We start from the raw sequence: 24,698 nt of genomic DNA on the forward strand, positions 1-24,698 counted from the left end.
AATCATAACCAAAACCCAACTAGATAAACAAGACAAGCCCAACCGAATTCACAAGACAAGTCCGACCAAAATCACAAGTCAAACCCAAATAATTGAACATGGCATAAGCCCGTATTAACTTTCCAAAGACACATGTTACCCTTTCAAGAGGAATACATCCATGGTCAAGCTTGCGTAAATCTATATCCTATATATATATATATAAAACTGGGTTAGGAGAATTGTGGATTGACACGTGGCATGAAAAAAAAATTAAAAAGAAAAAAATACTTAAATGTTTTCATACAACCTGGCGTGGAAAATAGAAATAAAGAAAAATACTTGAATGTGTTCATACAGTCTGGTGTGGAAAAAAGATATAAAAAAATAAAACTTGAATGGCTTAAATGTGTTCATACAAGCCAGAACCAATAATAACATTGTAGGTGTGAAAAAATATCTAGATACAGATAGATAGACATTGTTTCTAATATACGTTTAAGAGTCCTTCAATGAACATTGTAAATGTAAAACACATACTGATACATTGTTTCTAAGATTGTCATTCATATAAATTCACCACCCCAAATCTTCCTCTCATCACACAATTCTCCTCTCAATCTTATACAAGTCTTTCTTTCCATCAGATATTCCATATCTTTGCACACCTGTACCATGTCGAACAAAAAGTAAGATATTCAAAATCTTAGCAAAACCTGCATCAATGTCAAACAAAAAGATTTTCTCTCAATGAGCTACTTTGAGGATTCAAAGAAACTTATTTAACAGCATGCTTGGATTTGTGTTTCCTGAAGTAAGAAACTATTTTTAACCTTTTTCATTTTTTTGCAGGCGAAGTAGCTTTCGACTCAGAAACTTACTCTCTAAGTTCTGCCACCTTCTTTCACAGGTTGCCCACGATACATGATGCAGAATTACCACGATGCAATGACGCAATGACAATCTGTAGATGGTATAGGAACCCGTTATTGTTCCTAACCTTTACTGATAACCCTAAATGGCCGAAATAAAATACATATTTGAATATATTGAAGGTCGAAACACGAAGACGGACTGACATCATTAGTAGAGTTTTCAAGTTGAAACTTGATCAATTGATGAAGGTTTTGACTCATGAGCAACTTTTTGGGCGATTTTTGCACGTATGCCTCTAAACTTTGACATACAAACTATCTAATCTAATGTAATACAGTATGTGTTTTGAGGTAGAATCCTAATTTGTTAACGCATCTTCTTTTTCACAGATGATTACGCCATTGAGTTCAAAAAACGAGGATTGCCACATGCCCACATACTTCTTTGGTTGGAACCAGATGAAAAGCATCGCAACCCAGACTTCATATATAGCATTATATGACAAAGAGACTGACCCCATCGTGTATGATATTGTATCGCAATTCATGGTTCATGGACCATGTGGTAAAATGAACAGCAGTGCACCATGCATGACAAAATGATGGATGCAATAAAAAGTTCCCAAAAAAGCTCCAGCCAGAAACAATTATCGATGACACCGGATATGCAATTTATAAAATAAGGAATACTACCAGGTCAGTATACTTCACCTATTTTAATAAGTGTCGACCAGTCATTCTTTAATTTTTACTTGACCATATTCTTCTTAAGCAAAATTTTTTTGTTTCCAGTTTTGTCCGCAAAGAAGATAAATTATTGGACAATGACTATATTGTGCCACATAACAGAGATTTCCTGTTTTTGTTCAATGCATATATCAATGTCGAGTGGTGTAACAAATCTAAAGCAATTAAATACAAGTTCAAGTACATAACAAAAGGGCCTGTCAGGACCACAATGATTTTGAAAAGAGCCCAACATGGTGATGGAGATGAGGAAGATGAAATTAAAACTTACCTTGACTGTCGATATGTTTCCGCACCAGAGGCAGCATAGAGAATTTCGCCTTTGATGTACATCTAAGAAGTCCGGCAGTTGTCAGATTGCACGTCCATCTACCTGGTGAACAAATGGTCACATTATTAGACTGTGCTAGGTTAGTTGATGTCAATGACAAAAACCATGAAACCATGTTTACCAAGTGGCTAGAGTTTAACAATAAGATGTTCAAGAGATTCATCTCCTTGAAAATAGACCAATAAGGGAGGAACTAAGCTATGATGTTGGAATGCTCCGAAAACAGCATGACGAGTGGAAGCCCCTACTTAATCCCTAACAATTACATGTATACGACAAGGTTATAGAATCTGTCAATTCCGACAATGGGGAGATTTTCTTTGTGTATGGACATTGAGGTACAGGAAAAACATTCCTTTACAAAACAATTACTGCATGACTAAGGTCTGAATGAAGATTGGGGCTCACTGTCGCGCATCAGGTTGTGGGACTAACATTTTATATATAAATACATATAAATAAATTGACACAAGCAAACAAGAATTTAATAAGTGGTTACTTGATCTAGGAGATGGTAATACACCAGCTATTAGAAGAGAGGAGCCAATTATCCCTTCAATCGACTTGAGAAACCTAACTCATTTGGGATAATTGTCAAGTCTTCATGTTGAGAAGCAAACAAGAATTGTCAGTCATTGGTTTCAAAGAGGCGTGATTACTAAAATTAATATCCCTTCAATTGACAACCTAACTCAATTAAATTAGCTTTGAAGTAAAAAGTAGACAACTTAAATCTAACTATCCCATTTTGACCCTTATTTGATTATCATACGACCGAGGACCGTCACAAATGAGAATTTGGGGAACCAATTAATCTATTTCTCTTTTGTAAATGATGATTCTGACAATGAATCTAACCTCTTTGTCGCCTCGGACACAAGTTGTTTCTTCTCCTCTTTAATGTCATCTAAACAAACACAGTCAACCCAGAAATAATGAATTGATGACTACAAATAATCCAATAAGCATTAAAATTAGGATCTAATAAATAAAAAAAAGGGTACAAACCCAGAGAAGACTGAATAGCAAAATGAAGAGTAGTAAACCTTTTAGCAGAGGATTCTTTGAGTATCGACTGAAATGCCCTGATCACACATCCACCGGCTACACTCGCCTTTTTTGTTGTTTAATGTTTACAGAGAGGAAATATTAGGATAGAGGAAAGAACACTTTGCTATTTGGAGTACTGCTATACATAAAATACTTAGTATTTTTATGTGACGAAGTCTTTTTTATATCACGGATACTCGGATAGTATACTTATTACACTAAAACGGGTCAAATAATTCACCGACAAGTCTTTTTCTAATACTCACTATCTAAGTATTTTGTTTTTGTCTTATCATTGCAAATAGTATAATATTTGACCGTCTTAAGCTTAAGACGAATAATATCATCTTAAAGATTTTGTGTTTACGTGAATGGTAGAGGGAAAACAAGAGGATGTCCCCTCTAAGACGAGTAGATTTCGTTAATTTATTGATAGTAAGTAATTTTTTTTTTTTACCGTAGTTGGTCTGTTTTACGATGTGGTTATTAATAAAAGAACTTATTATAGAAGATTCTCGAAATTCTATAAAATATATTACAAAATTTTGGATATGACAGTGTCGCCATGGTTATAAATATCGTTTCTATCGTTGTAATAATTCAAAAACAAGGATCTCATATCGTGAAATTGTCTAACAATGAATAATACATAAGTCCATCAAATAGAATAAGCCATAAATTTTTACCCTTAATAGAGAATTTTTACATGTTTTCACAACTACCAAATGACATACAATATGAAATCGCAAAGAAGGTAGTGGAGAATTCCACTTGCGACTCAATTATGTTATCATGAACGTAAGTTGATAATTTTCAAAGATTGGAAATATTATCGTTTACTACCAATTATCGATTTATTATTTTTTTCACTTGCTTCCAAAAAAAATTCGAATATTGTACTTTTCGTTTACATAGTACTAAAGATATGAAGAAAATTTGCATGGAAGAGGCGATTAGAAACAAAATTTGAGCTAAATTAACGAGTTAATAACAGTGAGGTTTTACCAACTGAAGACCAAATTGTATCCGAAGAAAATTCCATATAAAGGGAATTCATTGAGTTTTTTTATTGTTATAGTTAAATTATTGTCTCTTTTATTTCAAGTCATTAGCTATTGAAAAAATAATAAATAATAATAATAATAATAATAATAATAATAATAATAAATACTTATAATTTGAAAAAATAGCATATAAAAACAGGCCGTGCGAAGCACGGGATGCTACCTAGTATATATATAAAAGAGAGTTTTTTCGAGCAATTCTAGAGCGTCCACATCGTCAAAAATTAATTTAGGAAAGTATCATAAATAATAATTTTTGATGTAAAAAATAAAGTGGAGAATATTTTAATTATTATAATATATATATTTCCTAAATTATATTCAAGTGATATTTCCAATTTTTATATCAAACTTTTACATTTCAATTGGCAAAAAAGTATCGTTAAAAAAATTATTAAAATAATATAATTAGCTTCGTGATAAAAAATGTTATCATTAGAGTATAGATTTCATATTATTTTAGTTTCGTGGAAAAAAATGTTATCATTAGAGTATAGATTTCATATTATTTGCACATATTAAAACTTCTTAGTATGTAAAATTGTGTAATTTTTAGTATGTTTTGTCCCACATTGGAAAACAACGTAGGTGTGGTGAATATACTACATATAAATAGTAAAATTGTCCCACATCGAAAGATTAGTATAAGGTGATGTGACCCTATGATTATAAATAGGAGGCATATTTGGAACTTATGCATCCACCCAAAATTTTTTGAGTCTCATAAATATTGTTTTAAAGAGCTCTTAAGATTTTCTATCATTATCTACGATATGATATAAAAATAAAGTGGGAATCGTTGGGAACTCCTCGGGAGAGAGTTAAGAACATGAACAAGAAAATCAAAAAATACAAAACTAAAGGTTGAACAAGAAAATCAAAAAATACAAAGCTAAAGATTTTATTAATGGTAGCAGCGTTAATAAGTCATTATATGTACGATGTAGAGATCCCTATCTAATGATCGAGACTAAGTGGTTTTACCTTTAAAGAAAAATAATATGTATACAATAGTGGGTTTTTTAAGAAGAGACGTGTACTTCTTGGTATGTTATATCTTTCACATTGAAAAATAATGTAGGCATGATGAACATACTATGTCTAAATAATTAAATTATGTATCTCACATCGAAAAAATAGTATACGGTAGGGTGATTCTATAAATATAAATATGAGGCATCCTTGAAACTTAGGTATTAACCCAAAATATTTTGATATAAAAGATATGTACTTTTTAGTATGTTATATGTCCCATATTGAAAAATAATGTAGGTGTTGTGAATATATTATGTATAAATAATAGAACTGTCCATATATATACATTTTCTATATTATATTAAAGTGATGTTTATAATTTTGATATAAAAACTTTATATTTCATTTGACAAAAAAGTATCGTATGAAAATTATATAATTAGATTGTGACAAAAAAAATGCTATCATTAGAGTGTAGATTGTATTGTATTTCCTTATTATTAAATCGGGTTGATGTCAAAGTAAGTGCGAAAAATTAAAAAGAAGTAATATTACTCTATAAATTTTGCAAAATCTGCAGATAGTTTATGTACACTTATATAGACGACCATCGTCGTTTTTGATAGTTGAAAACTATTGAGGAATATGGTATATTATATCATATAAGAATAATATTATGGCATCAATGTTCTATCTCTGTTTTCTGGGATTGGAGGTGCTGAGGTGGCTTTTCACCGATTTGGTATACGCCTGAGTTGGTCGTATCAGTAGAAAAATCGGAAGTGAATCGAGATATAGTTCGAGTCTGGTGGGAACAAACAAATCAAAAGGGAATTCCGATAGATATCGATGACGTTCAAAAGTTGACAGGTGATAGGATTAAGCAACTTATTGGGACATATGGTGGTTTTGATCTGCTTATTGGCGGTAGCCCATGTAACAATCTTGCTGGTAGTAATAGGGTAAGCAGAGACGAACTCGAGGGTAAGGAGTCGTCACTTTTCTTCGACTATTGTCGCATCCTAGACTTGGTAAAGCGTATTATGAGTAGGAATCTCTGATTAATATATAACTGTAACTTGAATTTTTAGTCCTATCTTATGCTCTTTGGATTAATTTTTCTGCGTTTCAAGTGTATTTTTCAAGTAGGCATAATGTGATAGAACAACTCTGATACCATGTTAAGAAATAGAAGGCAAAGGTAATTCATAAGTTGTATTGCATTAATATTGATTTCTAATCTCCACTGATAATAATACAACCGTATATATAGTGCCATATAGCTAGGTAATGTAGGAAACTAAACCACCTTATATTTCATATATTTCCTACACTAATATTATTGCATATAATCTCCTAATTATAATAATGATATTATATAGCTACTATAATTAGGAGATTATATGCAATAATATTAGTGTAGGAAATATATGAAATATTAAGGTGATTTAGTTTCCTACATTACGTAGCTATAATACTTTCATTCATACTTTGTAAAAATTATTTTGCAGCAAACATTTCAATCATGAAAAAGTCTGTGATGGTGTGTACATACATTTATCGCAAGTTTTTTCACAGTTTATTATTATATATTACCACAATATATTTACATTTTCCACAATTTATTATAATTTTGCCACGATTTTTTAGTATTTTATCACGATTATTGTTAATTTTATTATTGTAGAGATAGTAATACAAACTCTTTTAAGAGCTCTCTCTGACAATACTTAAGAGAATCAAAAGATTTTGGGTTATGACTTCTATTTATAATCATAAGATCACCCTGCCTTATGGTAATCTTCCGATGTGGAACAATTCTAATATTTATACATAGTATATTCACCAAACTTACATTACTTTTCAATGTAGGGCAAATAACATACTAAGTACACCATTTTTTTTTGCACCTACTTTGACATCAACCCGATTTAATAATGAGAAAATACAATACAATACAATCTACACTCTAATGATAACATTTTTTTTGTCACAATCTAATTATATAATTTTCATACGATACTTTTTTGTCAAATGAAATATAAAGTTTTTATATCAAAATTATAAACATCACTTTAATATAATATAGAAAATGTATATATATGGGACAGTTCTATTATTTATACATAATATATTCATCACACCTACATTATTTTTCAATGTGGGACATATAACATACTAAAAACTACTTATCTTTTATATCAAAAAATTTTGGGTTAATACCTAAGTAAGTGCGAAAAATTAAAAAATGGTGTAATTAGTATGTTATTTTGTCCTACATTGAAAAGTAATGTAAGTGTGGTGAATATACTATGTATAAATATTAGAATTGTCCCACATCGGAATATTACCATAAGGCAGGGTGATCTTATGATTATAAATAGAAGCCATAACCCAAAATCTTTTGATTCTCTTAAGTATTGTCAGAGAGAGCTTTTAAAAGAGTTTGTATTACTGTCTCTACAATAATGATTTTTAACCTAAGTTAATCTTTGGAAAATCATTAGTTATTGTAATATATACTATGTATTTCTTATTTTATATTCAAGTGATGCTTCTAATTTTTATATAAAAACTTTTACATTTCATTTGGCAAAATAATGTCTGTAAAAAAATTATGAAAATAATATTATTAGATTCATGGTAAGAAATGTTCTCATTAGAGTATATATAGATTTCATATAATTTGCACATATTAAAGATGGTGTATTTCATAGTATGTTATATGTCCCACATTGAAAAATAATATAGGTGTGACAAATATACTTCATATAAAAAATAGAATTTTCCCACATCGAAATATAGCATAAATTGCACAAATTTATTTGGACCAAATGGACAATCCCAAAACATGCATTCATAACCTGGTTATACTACCATAAAAGCATGAATACTAATGTTAAGTTAAACAGACTTGGCATTAGCTCTGATGATACCTGTTGCATATGCGGATCTGCTGCTGAGACCCTTGAGCATCTCTTCTTTGATTGTCAGTACATCAGGATCATTATTGAAGGTGCAAGAAAATGGACAAATGAAAACTTGCCTTACCATGATATTTGTAACTGGAGGGAGAGGCAGATAGGCACAACCCTGAGAAAGAATCTGATAAATTCAATCTTAAATGCGTGTATTTATCAGATCTGGACACAACGCAATCTTGCGAGGTATGAGCAGATCATTCAACGACCAGAACAGGTAGCTCGGAGAATGATAGAGGAATTGAGGATCAAATTCAGTACTTGCTTCCATAAACCAGCTGCATCGCGGGATAGGGGTTTGATGGAACTGATGGAATTGAAGAATTGGAAATGATCGATTTCACGAGAAGGAAGGGGGAAGTGCAAAGGGGAAAGTGGAAAATTTGGTTTTGATGTCTTAAGCTGTGTTTTGTTATTTTTCCATGTTGGGCCTTGCTTGGCTATGTTTATGTAAGGCTAGGATGACCAAATCCATGTAACTCGTTCTCAAATGGTTCCGTTTCTTTATAATACTACTTACATTTTAGCGGAAAAAAAAATAGCATAATGTGGGTGATTCTATGATTATAAATAGGAGACATCCTTGGAACTTAGGCATCAACCCAAAATCTTTTGAGTCTCTTAAGTATTGTCTTGGAGAGCTCTTAAATGTTTATATCATTATATTTTCTACCTATAGATTTTATATGTCCCACATTGAAAAATAATGTAGATGTGGTAAATATAATACCTTTAAATAATATATTTAGAATTGTGTTAAAAAAAATCTATCATTAGAGTATATGTTCATATCATTTGCACATATTTTAATTATGATAAAAAAAATAGAAAACAAACGTATGAATATTAATATATAATATAGTATTTGCTTATTATTAAATCGGGTTGGATGTCGAATTAGGTTCAAAAAAATATGGTGTACTTTTAAATATGTTATTCGTCTCACATTGAAAAATAATGTAGGTGTGATAAATATATACTACGTATAAATAGTTGAATTGTCCCATATCAGAAGATTATCATAAGATTGGGTGATCTCATGATTATAAATAGGATTTATCCTTGGAACTTAGGTATTATCCCAAATATATTGAATCTCTCAAAGTAATTGAGCATGCCATGCTATTTGTGTTTTGTTATTTAGGTATTAAATGTTAGTTTATTAAATAAAATATGGATTTAGGAATTAGATGATGAAGTGTTTGTGTAATAGATAATAAAAGAAAAAGGCGTCACAAGTCATAGGAGTAATGGCGTTATGATGAAAGTTGTCAAATGATATTCTGGGAAAGAAAAAGGTGAACACAGGGGTACCATTTGTAGAAACTTAAAATTAGGGGTACCATGTGTAATCTATCAAAGTTCAAGGTTACCATGAGAAATTTCCAATATTATAATGATATAGTTAATTAAATTTTCATTTAAAAGAGAGAGATATCCGTACCAATAAAACAATAAAGGGGGTATTATTTTTAATTGTTATTTTATTGACACGCCATCAAACTTAACGTCCATTTAACAGCCTTTACATTAGGGGGTACCATGGGCAAACAAATAGAATCTCAAGGGTACCATAAGCAGATTCTTAAAAGTAGGGGTAACATGGAAAATAGGACAAAATTAAGGGGTACCACGAAAAATTTCCGTATCTCAATTATGATAAATTTTTTTTGAAGAAAAACAACGTACAAATATTAATGAAGAGTACTTGATCATATTATTAAATTTAAATATAATTATTAGATATAATGAGTAGCAATTATCCGTATTCGGTATTCGGGATCTGGTTGGATGTCGAACTAAGTGCAAAAAAGATGGTGTAATTCTGAGTATGTTATTTGTCCCACATTGAAAAACAATGCAGATTTGATGAATATATACTAAGTATAAATAGCAGAATTGTCCCACATCAGAAAAATAATCCAAGTTTGGTGAATATATTACTTATAAATAGTAGAATTGTCCCACACCGAAAGATTAGTATAAGGTAGGGTGATTATATGATTATAAATAAAAGTTAACTCACGTATATATTAATCTTTTATTTTTTTGGAAAGAGATATTTTAATAATATGTAAACAAATCATTAGACATAGAATGTAAACATTAAACCCGTTTTTTTTTCATTATAAATAAGTTAATTACCCCGTTGCAACGCACGGGCATTCAAACTAGTATGCTTGAAATCAGGGTTCTCATTTGTTCTATAATCTTTACTTTCTGAAATACCAAACTGGGTTGGGGGAAATTGTGCTAGAAACGAGCCATTAAACAACCTGCAAAGGACCTCCCGAGAACACCATCCACGGCTGCAAAACAGCCGTGAGACAAACACACAGTCCGAGTTGGACACTACGATACGAGACGTTCGAGCGTACTTAAGACGGTATTGAGGCGTGACTACCAAGCACAAAATCAATCTGGGAATGCTACCTTCTCCGTCCCAAAACAGGGCTCGAAACAGACCATATCACGGTTTACATCGAATTCAGCCGCCCCATTTCAACTCGATTTTAAGACGGAAATAGAGCCGAGTTGAGACGATATCAAGCAAACTAAAAGCGGTATGAATAACCACCCGAGCTATGGAAACAGCCGAACAAACATGTAAAGTATTCACTAAACTCATATAGTCCATCATACCCGAGCTATGGAAACAGCCGAACAAACATGTAAAGTATTCACAAAGGTTTAATCTTTACGACTAAAGGAGTTAAAAACAGAGTAAAAGGAGAAAAATCGACACTTTGTCGAGTAACCTATCACCGTTACCTTAACTTTCTTCAATATTCGAGAGAAAACGTCCAAAACATGAGCCTATCTTCGGTCTTCAGCTTAAAAGAAGGAAAAACGAGTCGATTAAGACCAGAAACCGAGGTGCCATATGAGACGGTATTTTTGAACTTCTACAAAATCAACCTTAAAAGAACGAGGAAGAAGAGAGGAAGCTAATGGTGCAAGAATTATGAAATTTGGATGTGAAATAAGGGAAGGATCTCGGGTTGAAGACGGGTTAAAAATGGTGTACGGGCTCTGTTTGATTTTTTTGGTTCACTGCTGCGCTTTGTTGTTTGCAGGGATGAGAAAAGAAGAAGGGAGGTGGGGTTCACGGAATCAACCACAACAACAATTAATAATAATAATAATAATAATATATCATAATAATAAAAATAATAATAAATGAATTAGAATAATACGAGTATATATAAAGGAGATATTTTACAAGTAGGGTGTAGGATGTTAAGTGGGTGTGACGTGTTGTCGAATTCTGATTAGTCGAGGTTAAGGATAGTCTTACATATGAAAATATGACGGTCTATAGCTAGACGGAAATTGAGACGGAAATTATCATTATTATTGTCACTATTATTATTCGACCAAAAATACGTATTTTTATATAAACTACGCTTAAAAATGTTCTTTTCATAAAAACCGTGTTCAAAATGAATTAATTAATTTGAATAATTTAATAATATAAAATAAAGTAATCAAACGGTTTAATAAATTTTAAATGTCACAAAGGAAAATTCGCGGGTGTTACACCTGCAGTGTCAAACCTCAGGCCTAACACAAAAGACTCAATTTTTAGTGGACTGGTTATTTATGAAGTTTCTCAGGAATGCATTGAACTTTCAGAAATTAATAAAAAATACCAAATGGACTTCTAAATTCATGAAACGTTGCAGTAATTAACTTTTGTATTTGATCTACTTCTGAGCCAAATTTCAGGAATTTCTTAGCTCTGAGAGTAATTTTTATAAGGCTCCAAAGTTTGTCAGGCATGGTGAGTTTTAAGAGTTTTGAAGCAAAGATTGCTTGTGAACTTTCTGAACAAGAACAGGGATTTAACTATAACCAATAAACTCCACAAATTGGCACAAGAGGTTAAAGATAATAGCTTGACATGTTTAAGTAAGAAATTCCACAGATTTAACACAGGAATTCTAACTCCAACCCGAGACAACAAAAGAAACTAACCCACGGATGAACACGGGATTAGCTGATTGTGCCACAGATCCTTGATCAAACTAGCTACAGATTAACGCAAGCTAACTTATCAAGTTTTGGGCAGGACAAAATTTGGTTAGTAATTCTTATTTTATTATTTTATATATATTAGTCGTTGACACATATTTATTACGAAAAAAACTTATTATAACCAAGCTCATATAAGTCATATTGTTGATTCAATATTTCGATATATAATAATAATAGTAGAGTTACTAGAAACAAAATTTATCAAATTAAATGATGTCACGATATGTAGTTGTAAATTGTACTAGTAGTACATACCGAATTCATGATTAATGTGATTACTTTTCTCCATCATTCATATCTGCGTAAGCTATAGAGTATTAGATTATGGCGTCGTTATTATTGTTGCCGTACATTTTATGAATTGAAATTTTTAGACCTGTTCTTTTGGACTGAAAAGAATCTGATATGAACTGAACTGAACTTATTAAAGCTGAACTGAACTAATAGGATCTGATTTGAACTACTTATTGGATCTGAACTGAACTGAACTTATAGGATCTGAACTGAACTGAACTTATAGGATCTGATCTGAACTGAACTGAACTTATAGGAGTTAAAGTGAACCTAAGTTAAGTGAGTTTAAGTCCAAAAGAACAGGGCCTTAGTCTTGTAAACTATTGTTCAATAAATTTTGGAAAAGGACATATGTATAATTTTGGGCCAGAAGTTTCAAAAGATTTATTTATAGAGATGAGGAGGTATGTCCATATAATAATTTTGGCCTGAAATTCAAAGTTTTAAAAGTGTGACACCATAGTGGCTAGAAGTCCAGTCTATGAATATATGAAACGTTGTACAATTGAAAGCATCTTTTTTAAAAACAAATTTATTTGCAAATTGATTATTGTTCAGATGTTAGGGAAGAACACAGGGGTAGGACTAGGGTGGATTATAGGTTGTCGGAAATGATTTTGGCAATCAAAATTAATACTCGTATATGCGAAGAACACGCGCGCACGCGCGCTCTCATTCACTGAACTCAGTCACTCAGTCACTATTAAATTAGGGAGGAGATTATCATCTTCAACTCATCTCTTCAGGTAATCTTGTTCTCCATTTCAATTCCAATTTCACTTTAACATACATAATCATGTTCATTATTTGCAATTCAGATTAGTAATTAATGTCGATTAAGTGTTACCGTATGTTTATTCTCGTTAATTTCCGCACTAATCCACTTCAATTTTCAATTTTGATAATTTTTAGTTGATTTAGTGGTACGGTATACTTGATGATTTCCGCACTAATCCACTTCAATTTCGACAATTTTTAGTTGATTTAGGGTTAAAGTATGTTTATTCGCGGTAATCGACTTCAGTTTCGCTTTCGTTATTCGCAATAATTTCCGCGCTCTTTTGCGTATGCTATTTATTTTATTGAGTTTCGTAACTTTTGTAATTTGATGTTAAGTTTGATAAGTACATTGTTCAATTATCATCAGATTGTTAGTTTTAGATTATTATTTGAACTGTTCGATTATCATCATGCTAGATTGTTAGTGTTGGATTATTCACTTTCTTTATCGTTACTAATTTGATGTTCGAGAAAAAACTTGATCACGTCTTTTGATTATATTTTTCCGAAGAAAATAGGCGGTTTTTTTGTCCTTCTTGTGTTGATCTTACTCTGGCCTAAACCTTGACTTATATGAATACATTCATTGAGATTAGCGTGAGAATCAATGTAGTTGTACACTAGTACTCTCCGCAATTCTTAAGTTGCTGGATGTAGCTGTCATTAAGCTTGGCATTCAACCAAGTATTGTTACCTATGGAACCATGGTCAAATGGGTAGGGGACAATGCAGGCGCTCTCCACTTGTTTCATTAAAAATAGTAAAATGATAAAACAAGCTTTGCATTCACTATAAATCGAATCTTGTAGTTGTACACTAGTACTCTTTTCTGGTAATTCAATAACCACTGTAGTTTATTACAAAGCACTGAAACCAAAACAAATTCGATTTTCTTGGCAATCAGATGAATCGGTCGAGGGAACCAAAGAAGATTCTGAGGCTAAGTAATGTCGGGATAAAAAAGGATTTTGTCTGCTTGAGGAGGGTCGATGGCAAGGTTACTAATATTGCGGCGGGTCTTGAGCTGTACACTGGTGTATTTAATGCAGTGGAACAGGAAAGGATCGTTGATCATGTCTATGAATTGATGGAGAAGGGAAGAAATGGAGAGCTTAAAGGTAATAATCAATCAATCAATTAGACAAATTCATCTCATTCTTGAATATCCACTTTTAATCATGTTACTTATGCACTTGATTTTTCACTGTTTGCTTGCCTTTCCTGTTTCATAACTACAGTGTAATTGTGGAAATTTCATCATCTCATTCTTGATTATTCGCTTTTAATCAATAGATGCTTCTTATGTACTTTGATTTTTCATTGTTTGCTTGCTTTTCTTGTTTCATTATTAAAGTGTAATTGGGGAAATTTATATCATCTCATTCTTGATTATCCGCTTTTAATCAATCAGATGCTTCCTATGCAATTTGTTTTTTCATTGTTTGCTTGCTTTTCCTGTTTCACATACTTCAGAGCGCACTTACGCAGCACCCAGAAAGTGGATGAAAGGCAAAGGCCGTGTTACTGTGCAATTCGGTTGCTATTATAATTTCGCAACTGTAAGTTTCTGTGAATGAGAGAGAATTTTCCCCGTTTGTTGATTTTTTAACTCAAAATCTCAAGTTCATGTGTGTTATTTGAAACCGCTAGATATCTGAATTCCGACATTTTTATTCCTGAGGTATTATTGCAGGATAAGAAAGGTAACCCTCCAGGCATCCTTTCAACAGAAGAAGTTGATCCGTTACCTTCTTTGCTCAAAGGGTTAATTAGAAGGCTGATCGAATGGGCTATTCTTCCTCCTTCCTGTGTTCCTGACAGCTGTATCGTCAACATATATGACGTGGGGGACTGCATCCCTCCACACATTGATAACCATGATTTCCTTCGGCCCTTTTGTACTATATCTTTCCTCAGTGAGTGCGAGATATTGTTTGGGGAAGTGTTGAACATCGAGGGTCCCGGTCTATTTAGTGGAGATTTTGCAATTCCCTTGCCAGTTGGGTGAGTGTTGTACATATATTTTAGCTTCTATTGTTCTATGGAACTGAGGGCTATGTACTTTGGCCTCTTTAAAATCTATACATCAGACACTCTATTTAGGCCCCTTTTTTAGCTTATTTTCAGTTGAGTTTAGTTCCATTAAGTTCATTTTGTCTCAGCTAATTCAGAATTAGCCCAGTTGAGTTCAGTTAAGTTCACTTCAGCCGAAAAAAGCAGGGCCAAGTGTGTATTTCATATTCATTTCGAATTGGGTCAATGTTATCAGTGACAATAGCTTTATCTGGATTTTTTAGAGATGGTAACATCAAATGCCTTCGCTTTCAGGTCTGTGTTGGTGTTGAATGGAAACGGAGCTAATGTTGCCAAGCATTGTGTGCCTGGTGTGCCATCCAAGAGGTGATTAATTTATCTTCTGTTGTTGAGGACTTTCTCAGATTCTCTTAACATAATGAGGAAAATCCAAAAGTCTTACATATTCCTCGATCCACATTCCATTTATAGGATAAATGGATTGATTTATGTTACTGTACTTCACAGTTAATGCTATGCTGCTGATATACCTTTTTCACTCTCTTTTCGGCTTTCCTAGGATATCTATTACTTTCAGGAGAATGAGGGAATCAAAGCGGCCTGTCTATTATGCTCCAGAACCCAACTTGCAAGGCCTTAAACCGGTGCTGCCCGTTGACTAAACTCTTTTCACTACTCACTATTCATTCATGTAAGAACAATTGTTGGCTTCACAATTTCTTTCTTGTACATACTTCTACTTTCCTAGGAGACTGACTCAAAATAGCGAGAGTCTCATGTAAAACCGTTTTACATGTAAAACCAATAAATACCTTACTATAAGTAGTTACTTTAGTGAGATGTTTAATACAATCTAATTTCTAGTGACATCAAATTTGTGTTAATAAAAAAACACATAATCTTTGATGCCATGAAACTTTTGAGCATGATAGTATCTACTACCCTTTAAAAGGAAGAAGGGCCTGGATACTGTTCTAGCAATAGTGTAAATCATGCCTATCACGTGACTCCTTTCTTCCCCACGTGCCTAGATTACCCAATTTCACTCACTATCTTTCAATCTTGTACCACACAGGCACCCACAGCTTCCCTCGGACCCCTTTTCCCTCCAACACCATTTCCCTTTAGCGACCTATCTCTTTCCAGTTTCCATGCCTCTATGGCTCTATCATCACCAATCCTCCCTCTAATATATGAAACCATAGATCGTGGGCCCGCAAGCGTAAAGGTGTTGTCTTTTTACTAATTTATAGTGATTATTTCCTAGAACATTGTTAACTCGATCAGTTTTTCTTTTAATCAGTAATGCAAGTTTTGAACCTGGTTTAATGATTTCTCGATGTTATTGAGTTTTTACTTCTTTAACTTTCAATTGATGCAGCATGCTGCACTATCTGTTTTTTTTTTAATATCTAGGACCAAAATATGGTAGTTTTGATCGTTTTTTGATCTTAGATTTCAGTATTGTAGTGTTGATAGTTAATTTTCTGTTTTTTGATCTTTTGTTGTGAAGTTCTGAATTTTAGCCAGGAATATGGTCAAAAAAATTCCGGATGAAATTTATGGAGTTCCTAGCAGTTTGTCTGTGTGACAGTAGCTGTTAGTTGCATTGTAGTTTTGATCTTAATAATCTCTTATGCATTTCCTTCTCAATGTTTGGGGAGTGTTTAAGGGGAAGGAGTTATGAGAAATGATTAATTCAAGGGCACAAGAGTAAGAGCGTATGTTTAACAATGAATTCAAGTAAACAAGGTTTAGTAATAATAGTAGTAGAGTAAGTAAACCTGAAAATGGTATTGTTGGTTGTTGATACTAGAACTCTTTCATGTTCCTTGCATTTAGTTTTCTCGAATTAGCCACATTGATTAAACTCTTATTAAACAGATGCAATATGTAAATTAAGAACTAAAACTCATTCATTAACTTGCATAAATATGAAATCCATGGACTTATTACATATGTTAGGAAGTAAATATGTAAGCTTGTAATTTTAGGAGAAAAATCAGGTAGGGAGTAGAATATGGGCGTTGTAGAAATTAATGAATAAAAAGGTAATTGGCATTTGTTAACCAGCATTTGCTTTTGCACAAGCAGCATTTTGTTACTGCTCCCCCTTCAGAAGCCAGAGAGATACGGCTTCCTCAATTTTGCCCGTTTTTGATCCTAAAACTCTTGTTGAACATAGGCCTCTATCATTTCTGGAAAACCCAGTCAGAGTGATTAACAAGGTTTGCCTTTCTTTCCTCTTTTCATCCCACTATTTTTTTTTAACCTTTTTTTTGTGTGTGGAGATTTGAGGATTTCCCAAAAGGCGTGATAGGAAGTTTATATTTCTGTTGTTAAATGTATAAAAAAAGTTGATGTTAATTGGCATTTGTGACTAAATGCTTTCATGGTTCAAATGATCATTTTGCAAACAAGAGTTTTCTGTCTTGGCTGTTTTTCTAAACGAGGTTTTCATTCAGCTAATTTACGTATGTGAGATATTTGTGCTGCATTATTGCAGGTGTATCTTGCAGATTTTGCCATGATGCTACATACTGTGATGTACAAGTGTTGCTGTTATTTGTTTCGAGAAAAAAATGCCAGGCTACCAGTTCTGTTATGTGCTTTTTGCTGATTTTATGGAGTTGGGAAAAAAACAGATACTTAACGATCCACTTACAAACCTAGCTTTGGTTGCTCACTGGTTTTTCTTTGAAGTTTTGGTGCTCTAATTTGGGCTTATACCAGGCGTCCAGGCTGCTATTTGTCATGCTAACATGATGTGGTTAATTCATCCAAACTTTCAATGACGGAGTACTATATAGTATGCGAGGTATCCGTCTTCTTGTGTCTTTAGTTTATGGAAGTATCCAATGAGTGGTATTACTTACTAGCTATGTTACTTAGACATTTCGTATGAGCTCACGTACATGATACCGATACATGGATGTTGTTCTGACACTTCATTTTAGACCAAAATCTTGACAACTTTACATAAAATTGCCGAGCTCAACATTTCGGTACGCACTCTTGTCCGACTCTTCAAACCGAGTCCGATATCACATCTTACTATAGTATACGATACATAAATATATTATGCAAACTCCATTATACGAATTCATGTATCTGACTCGAGGCAGCACCGATAAGAACACAGACACAGACACTAACGCTGAAGTCAAGGGTATATAGCTCATTTCCACCCACACTAATTTTTTAATCAATCTTCTAATTTAACTTCTAAAGAACGTCATCTACCTTCAACCCACTTGCCACAAAATTCCACCATAAACCCATAACCATAACGACGTCCTTCGTAATATTTTGTCCAAGGGTAATATTCATGCTTCAAACTTTCTTTTGTGTGTGACTGAAAATTGTTGATGGCTTGATGTCACTTTTTCGTAATATTTTGATTGTTGAACTCAGATCATGCTAAATTTCTAGAATATGTTATCATTTCTATCAGAATTCTATGCTTAATGTTACTTGTTGATCAAATGGTGTCTATTTGCCTATTTAAAAGCTTAGGCATTCAGCTATACACGTTATAGGCCGGGCCTCGATATATAGAACTTTGTTTGGATACAAATTTCCGGGGAAAAGAAGGGATGTGAGAAATGGATGAGATGTCTTTGGATACAATTTTCTCCAAATGTTTTTAAATACGGTGGAATTTTGATTTGCCTAAGAGCAGAGTAAATCAGTTTTCTGCTGTCAAAAAAAAAAAAAAAAGATCTAAAGTTTTCTTAGCGGTGACAGAGTAGAGAGTAGAAAGCATTCTGAAACGCATCTTCAGCAAATTTCAGTCATTCGTTGCAATAAACGAGTCCCTCATACCGCAAAGGCAAGCAACTTCACGTACGAATTCAAAAACACATACCAAGTGATTTTCCAAAATTCATAAACATTAATGCCAGTCAATAGTGGAGAGCTTGTGCAGGATGGGTTTATCCGCGGATTGGTGGATCATGGTTAGAGATTGTGATCTGATAAATTGAACAAGTTCAGTCCGAAGATGCTGCATTTCTTTGACATCTTTAGAAGAAGATGGCATTCAGTCCAAAATACCAAGCATCGACTTGTCCAATCTGTTATAATTTGAAATGAAAACTGCACAAACTATAGATGAAATTCAAAAGCAGCAGAAGCGAGGAACATCAAAGATATTGGAATCGGAACAACGAAAACCTACTTAATTTGAGACGCAATGAGAAAAGAGCGAGGGTGTCCGCCATTATTTGAATTTGTACCATGCAAATTTTACGAGGGAAGCTGCAAATTGGGCTTTATGCTGGAAAAAGGCTCTTCTCTCGGTATGAAATGGGCAAAATGCCCCTATATACTTAACTTCCGTTCAACTGGGCTCTTTTTTTAATCGGGTTGTATTTTTCGTAATATCTCAAGTTTTAGTTGAGATTAACTACCTTTCGCTTACATCATTTTTCGAAGAACAACAATTTCAAGCTGAAGTTCTCCAATGGTGAATCCTATTTAGTATTAGCTTGATGAGACCTAACTAACACACTTTTTTATTAATTTATTTAATTCTTAATTACTAAATAAAAAATAAATGAGACAACTATTTTTCTATTGGTTATATTTTCTTGTGGGACCATTTAAGCTACTAGCTCCATGGAGCTAGTAGCTTAATTTAAGCTAGTTGATGTGGAGTGCTCCAATGGTTAAGCAAGTAGCTTGAAATCTTTTTTATTTGCAAACAAGTCCTTTTAGGTAACCATTGGAGATGCTCTAAGTATCCGTGGAATGCATTTATGCATATACGTTTTTTCAGAGTTTTACGTTTTAGTATATGTATTATTTATATAGAGTCTAAATTGACAATTCATTATTTTTCAACATTTTTCATCATTATATTTTAATTTGAGAAAAACAAAATTAAACAATAAGATTAATAAATAAATTTAGGTAATGACATAAAATGTACTCATATTTTAAGGAAAATATGAGGGTAGTACTCGACCCGTCGCAAGACGATATAGGTAGTACTTGACCGTCGTAATACGCTTTACTTTTGTCTTATTTACTCACATAAATAGTAGACGATATATATACCCATCACAAATTCACACATGAGAATTTGTGATATTGCTAAACTATACAGACGTGGAGCGCCCTTTATTAAACACTTTATAGTTCATACTACGTATTTGTTAGGAATGGGTCAACTATCAAGTATAAATCCTATTATTGATATTCTCATTCCTAGTGATAAAGATATAATAAACAAGGCACACATGTTCATAATCTGAATCCGTTTTTAAAATAATGCTCAAAAATAAAAAATTTATCGTTTTGGGTCGGTTTTGAAAATATTTGTCAAAATGGTGTCCACGTAGGCTCGGATTTTCAGAACCTGAAACACGGAACAAACACGTCATTAGTAATGACGTGTTTATAGTAAGTAGGAAAAAAGTTCCTATAAAATGGACTAAAACAAACACGCCATTGGGAATGGCGAGTTTTGGGAAGGAAACACGTCATTCCTAGAATGAAACCGATCATGAATGTCATCAGTTTATTAAGCTCTATACCTCATAAATTTTGAGTAGTTTGCCGATATTAAGTCAAGTCTATTCGTTCAGAAAAGTTGATCACAAACTCGTAGATTATGCAAAAGATTGTACAAGAAAGGTATTGGCAATGCAAGGCTTGGGCGAAAAATAAAAGCACAAACGCGGTTTCATCATTGTTATCTAGCCGTTCCGACTCGACCTAATATGCAAAAGAAAACATGTTTTTGTATTTTTTTTTTTAAATTTCAATTTTTTTTTTTTTTTAAGTGGAAAAGAAAGAACAATGCATACAAAAATGCAAGAAGTATGCAAACAGAAATGCAATAAAAATGCAAATGTATGCAAACAGACAGATGCATACCCTCCCCAAATCAAAGCATCCTCATTGTGATAAACAAACAATCAGCAGCATCAAAATATATGGAAAAGTGTACGCGGAACGAGATGAAAACAAGTAAAGTAAAGCAGAAAGGGAAATGGAAACTCACAAGATAGGGCGCAAAAGACCTCCCCAAACCAGCAACAAACAAGGAGAGGTCATGGCAAGCTGCCATTGATCAGCGAGCCGCATCTGAGTCTAGGTAAGAGTAGGTGCTCAAAGCCCTTAAAAGTTTATCATAAATCTGCGCATCTGCTACACAAAAGCATAAGTAGCACCAATATACAATGTGAGCATATAAAAACAATGTGAAATACTGTCTTAGCTTCATTAACTTTCTTTGACAGCTCCTGTAAGAATCCACCGAATGATTCCACCCTTCAGCCAAGGGTGGAACATCAAAGCTTAAATCTTAGGAAAGCGAAAAATTAGGGAGCACAAAAGTTGTTAACATTGAAAGCACGCGAGTAGAAACAACCTACTTAGACGGGTATTCTATGTGAGGTGGAGGAGTCCAGTGTGCAGTAGAGGAAGTCGGGATCGTATCCACAAGGAGACATTCAGCATCAGCCTCACGCACTTCTTTACATCCTCACACATTCCAAGACGAATGTTTCCGAGCTCAAGCTTCACTAGTATCCAAAGTACAACTCCGGGGACGGGTTTTGGCCCATTCTTCACCTCTTGGGCCAACAACCTACATGAAACATAATACGACCCAAAGTAACCGAAATAAGGGGGAATAGTAGCTTACGCTACTCAATATGGCATAGAAATGCGTGCAAAATGGCAAGATAAAATGTATAAATGAAGCACGCATCAAATGTTATGCTTGTTTTTCGGAATGTAGGTTTTGAAGCACACAAATTCTTGTTTGTGACGACACATATCCGTCACTCTTGAGTGACGGATACCATTTTACCTCACAAAGTACCCACTTTTTCTCTCTCTGCAACACTATTCATGTGGTCCCCTTTCTCCACTAACCCATTTTGTTATCATTTTATCTCACAAAATATCCGCCACAAATGGTAACCCGTCACAAGGGAGACCAATTGTTTGAAGCAAATGAAACTGTAATAACTTGCGAAGTAATTAGGGATGGTAATTCCCCAGTTAATTTGAACATAAACCCTAATTAAAAAGGATAAAAACTATAACAAACAGTCAAATGAATTATTATTAATGGATTAGCAAATTAAATACCTGCTCTATACTCGAATAATTATTCATAATTGAAGAATTTGAAAGGGGTTGAATGAAGTTGAAGATTTGACAATAGAGAGAACATAGAGAAAATTAGGTTTGATAATTTTTAGTCAAGGGTATAGAAATGGAAAGATTGATATAAAAAGTACTATAATGAGAGAAATATGTACTGTAAAAATATATTACAATAAAGAAATGATTTTGGACTACACAAAACACTCTACCTACTCTACGTCACATGCAATGAATTTGGACCGCACAAAATTTTCCAAAAAGGAAAAGAGAAAAGAAAATCCAACTACCATAAAAAAGGAAATAGAGAAGAAATGAACGACTAAGAGGAACTATGTTAATGTCATGAAGGGTAACAACAATCAACTCTTAGCTTAATGGTAGATTACAGTATGTCTTACCAGTTACCAATTCCTTAATCCTTACGATTCATAGATTTAATTATTTTGGTGTACTTTTAATTTTTGACGCCTCTTTTACTTTTCCTTGTATATTTTATATTCTTTTATTCTTGGTCTCATGACTCATATAATCTTGTAATTTTGTCGAGGTTTGTTAATCTCGACCCAACATAATTTTAATGGTTCAATGATGAATAATTTCAAATAGTTATATACTTATATATAAGTCGATTAGATGTCAGAATTCAAATTTGCAATTCTTGAATCAAATATAATTAATGCTAAATATAGCACAAATACTATCCTACAACCAATTGTATGGTAGCATTATACAACCGCCTCAAAGTTGTTGAGCTCTTACACAAAGTTGTTGAACTATTTTACAAGTTTTTGAGCTATTTTACGAAGTTATCGAGCTTAATAATTATTCTGTTAAGCTCAATAACTTTGTATCATAGCTCGATAATTTTGTTGGTACTGCTCGACAACTTTATAACAAAGCTCAACTACCCATTGGATAAATTGTATATACAACCAGTTGTATAATATATTAACTGCTAAATATAGTCGCAAGGACGTCAAGCGGGTTAAATGAATAATGGGATATTCTATATGGTACCCCTCAACTTTTCGACTTTCTACGTGGTACCCCTACACTTTTTAAAATATATATGGTACCCCTAATTGTTGTCATTATCACTAAATGTACCCCTAAACTTTATTTTTCGTCAATTAAACTCGGTTTTAGGCGTTAAGTGGTTACTTGGACGCGTAACCAAGCTTGTCATTTATCATCCCATGACATAAGGACTCTATTAGGCTCAATATCCATGTTTGGACGTGATAATTTGGCATGGGATCAATAAATTTTCCGTCAAAATTTTTTTAGCTCATATATATCAATAAATATTAGGATCGAGATGGATATTGAACTTAATAGAGTCCATATGTCATGGGATAATAAATGACAAGCTTGGTTACGCGCCCAAGTCTTTCCTTAACGCCTAAAACTGAGTTTAATTGACGGAAAATAAAGTTTAGGGGTGCACTTAGTGATAATGACAACAATTAGGGGTATCATGTATGTTTTAAAAAGTGTAGGGGTACCACGTAGAAAGTCGAAAAGTTGAGGGGTACCATGTAGAATATCCCATGAATAATTATAAACTTCAAATCTACTATTGCATTTAATTTTTTTTGGTCAAAAACTACCTTATATTTTGGGGTGTTTGTAGAGAAAAAGGATTATACATCGGATCTATTACATTAGACTCCATATATATTTGAGGTTTTTGTGTATTTTTTTCGAGCTTTATAAAGTTTAAAAGTTACATGTTAGTTTTTTTACGTCAAAACTCAAATTTTTCTGGGCTTATATGTAATGTTTTTGAGTTATATTGTAATTTTTTTTTTAGTTTTATGTTGAAAAAAATGAACTCAAAAACTTTGTAATAAAACTCATAATGTTTAAAACAAAACTCAAAAACTTTAACTAAATGCTCAATAATTATATCATATGTATAATTCACTTACTGGTGTTTGTAGAATAACTACCTTATTTTATTTTATTTTTGTTAAATGCTACCTTTTGCATTTTTAATTTGTATTTTTAGTATCTATTATAACTTTCCGGCCAAAAAAAAATCAATACTCGGGCATTGACTTAGTTAACACGTGAGATCTTATGTTTATGTTCTTTTCTTATATCCTTTCTTCCTCTGTTTTTCTACCTTCTATTTCCTCTCATTTTTACCTTCATGTTTCTCCTATTTCATTTCCCTTTCTTCTCTTTAATTATATTCTCTCTACTTCCATTTTCTAATGTCAAATAGGTCTTCCAACATGAGCAACAAAGCTTACTCAAGGATGGAATGCTATTGTGGCTCCCTAACTGCCATCCAAACTTCTTAGACGCACCTCAATCCAGGAAGACGATTTGCCGCTTGTCCTTACTATGACCATGATTCACAATCTCATAATTGCAGTTTTTTTCTCTTGGGTGGGTAAAGATATGACTATTTGACAAA

General features: G+C 33.0%; 1 protein-coding gene and 2 long non-coding RNA genes across 7 annotated transcripts; 1 reads left to right on the forward strand and 2 right to left on the reverse strand.

Annotated features, from left to right (window-relative positions):
* Positions 1-344: 344 nt before the first annotated feature.
* LOC141591501 (uncharacterized) lies at positions 345-11,128 on the reverse strand. Of its 3 annotated transcripts, XR_012520917.1 has the most exons (6): positions 10,775-11,128; positions 2,979-3,046; positions 2,791-2,839; positions 1,873-1,974; positions 861-943; positions 345-647 (listed from the first exon to the last, which is right to left on the reverse strand). It is a non-coding gene; the product is annotated as an uncharacterized LOC141591501 (long non-coding RNA). The 3 variants fall into 3 exon arrangements; XR_012520915.1 differs by lacking the exon at positions 10,775-11,128 and having other exon boundaries at positions 2,979-3,248; XR_012520918.1 differs by lacking the exons at positions 861-943; positions 10,775-11,128 and having other exon boundaries at positions 2,979-3,247.
* Positions 11,129-12,754: 1,626 nt separating this feature from the next.
* On the forward strand, positions 12,755-17,872 carry LOC141591500 (RNA demethylase ALKBH9B-like). Of its 3 annotated transcripts, none has more exons than XR_012520914.1 (8): positions 12,755-13,080; positions 14,019-14,232; positions 14,588-14,673; positions 14,808-15,118; positions 15,443-15,514; positions 15,708-15,839; positions 17,243-17,376; positions 17,655-17,872. XR_012520914.1 is itself a non-coding variant. In XM_074411856.1 (7 exons), the coding sequence occupies exons 2-6, from the start codon at positions 14,019-14,021 to the stop codon at positions 15,808-15,810; spliced, it is 786 nt and encodes a 261-aa protein (XP_074267957.1). In that variant the 5' UTR covers positions 12,755-13,080; the 3' UTR covers positions 15,811-15,839; positions 17,655-17,872. The 3 variants fall into 3 exon arrangements, 1 of the variants encoding a protein (XP_074267957.1); XR_012520913.1 differs by having other exon boundaries at positions 17,334-17,376; XM_074411856.1 differs by lacking the exon at positions 17,243-17,376.
* Positions 17,870-24,131, reverse strand: LOC141591502 (uncharacterized). Its single transcript, XR_012520919.1, has 3 exons — positions 21,532-24,131; positions 21,159-21,304; positions 17,870-19,255 (listed from the first exon to the last, which is right to left on the reverse strand). It is a non-coding gene; the product is annotated as an uncharacterized LOC141591502 (long non-coding RNA).
* Between the last annotated feature and the right edge of the window lie 567 nt (positions 24,132-24,698).

This window comes from Silene latifolia, chromosome 7, assembly GCF_048544455.1.
Source record: "Silene latifolia isolate original U9 population chromosome 7, ASM4854445v1, whole genome shotgun sequence".
Lineage (NCBI taxonomy): Eukaryota > Viridiplantae > Streptophyta > Magnoliopsida > Caryophyllales > Caryophyllaceae > Silene > Silene latifolia.

Coding starts and splice junctions, on each gene's coding strand:
- LOC141591500 (XM_074411856.1), top strand. CDS start 14,019: ATGAATCGGTCGAGGGAACCAAAGAAGATTCTGAGGCTAAGTAATGTC. Junction 14,233..14,587: donor AAGAAATGGAGAGCTTAAAG/GTAATAATCAAT, acceptor CACATACTTCAG/AGCGCACTTACGCAGCACCC. Junction 15,515..15,707: donor CCTGGTGTGCCATCCAAGAG/GTGATTAATTTA, acceptor CGGCTTTCCTAG/GATATCTATTACTTTCAGGA.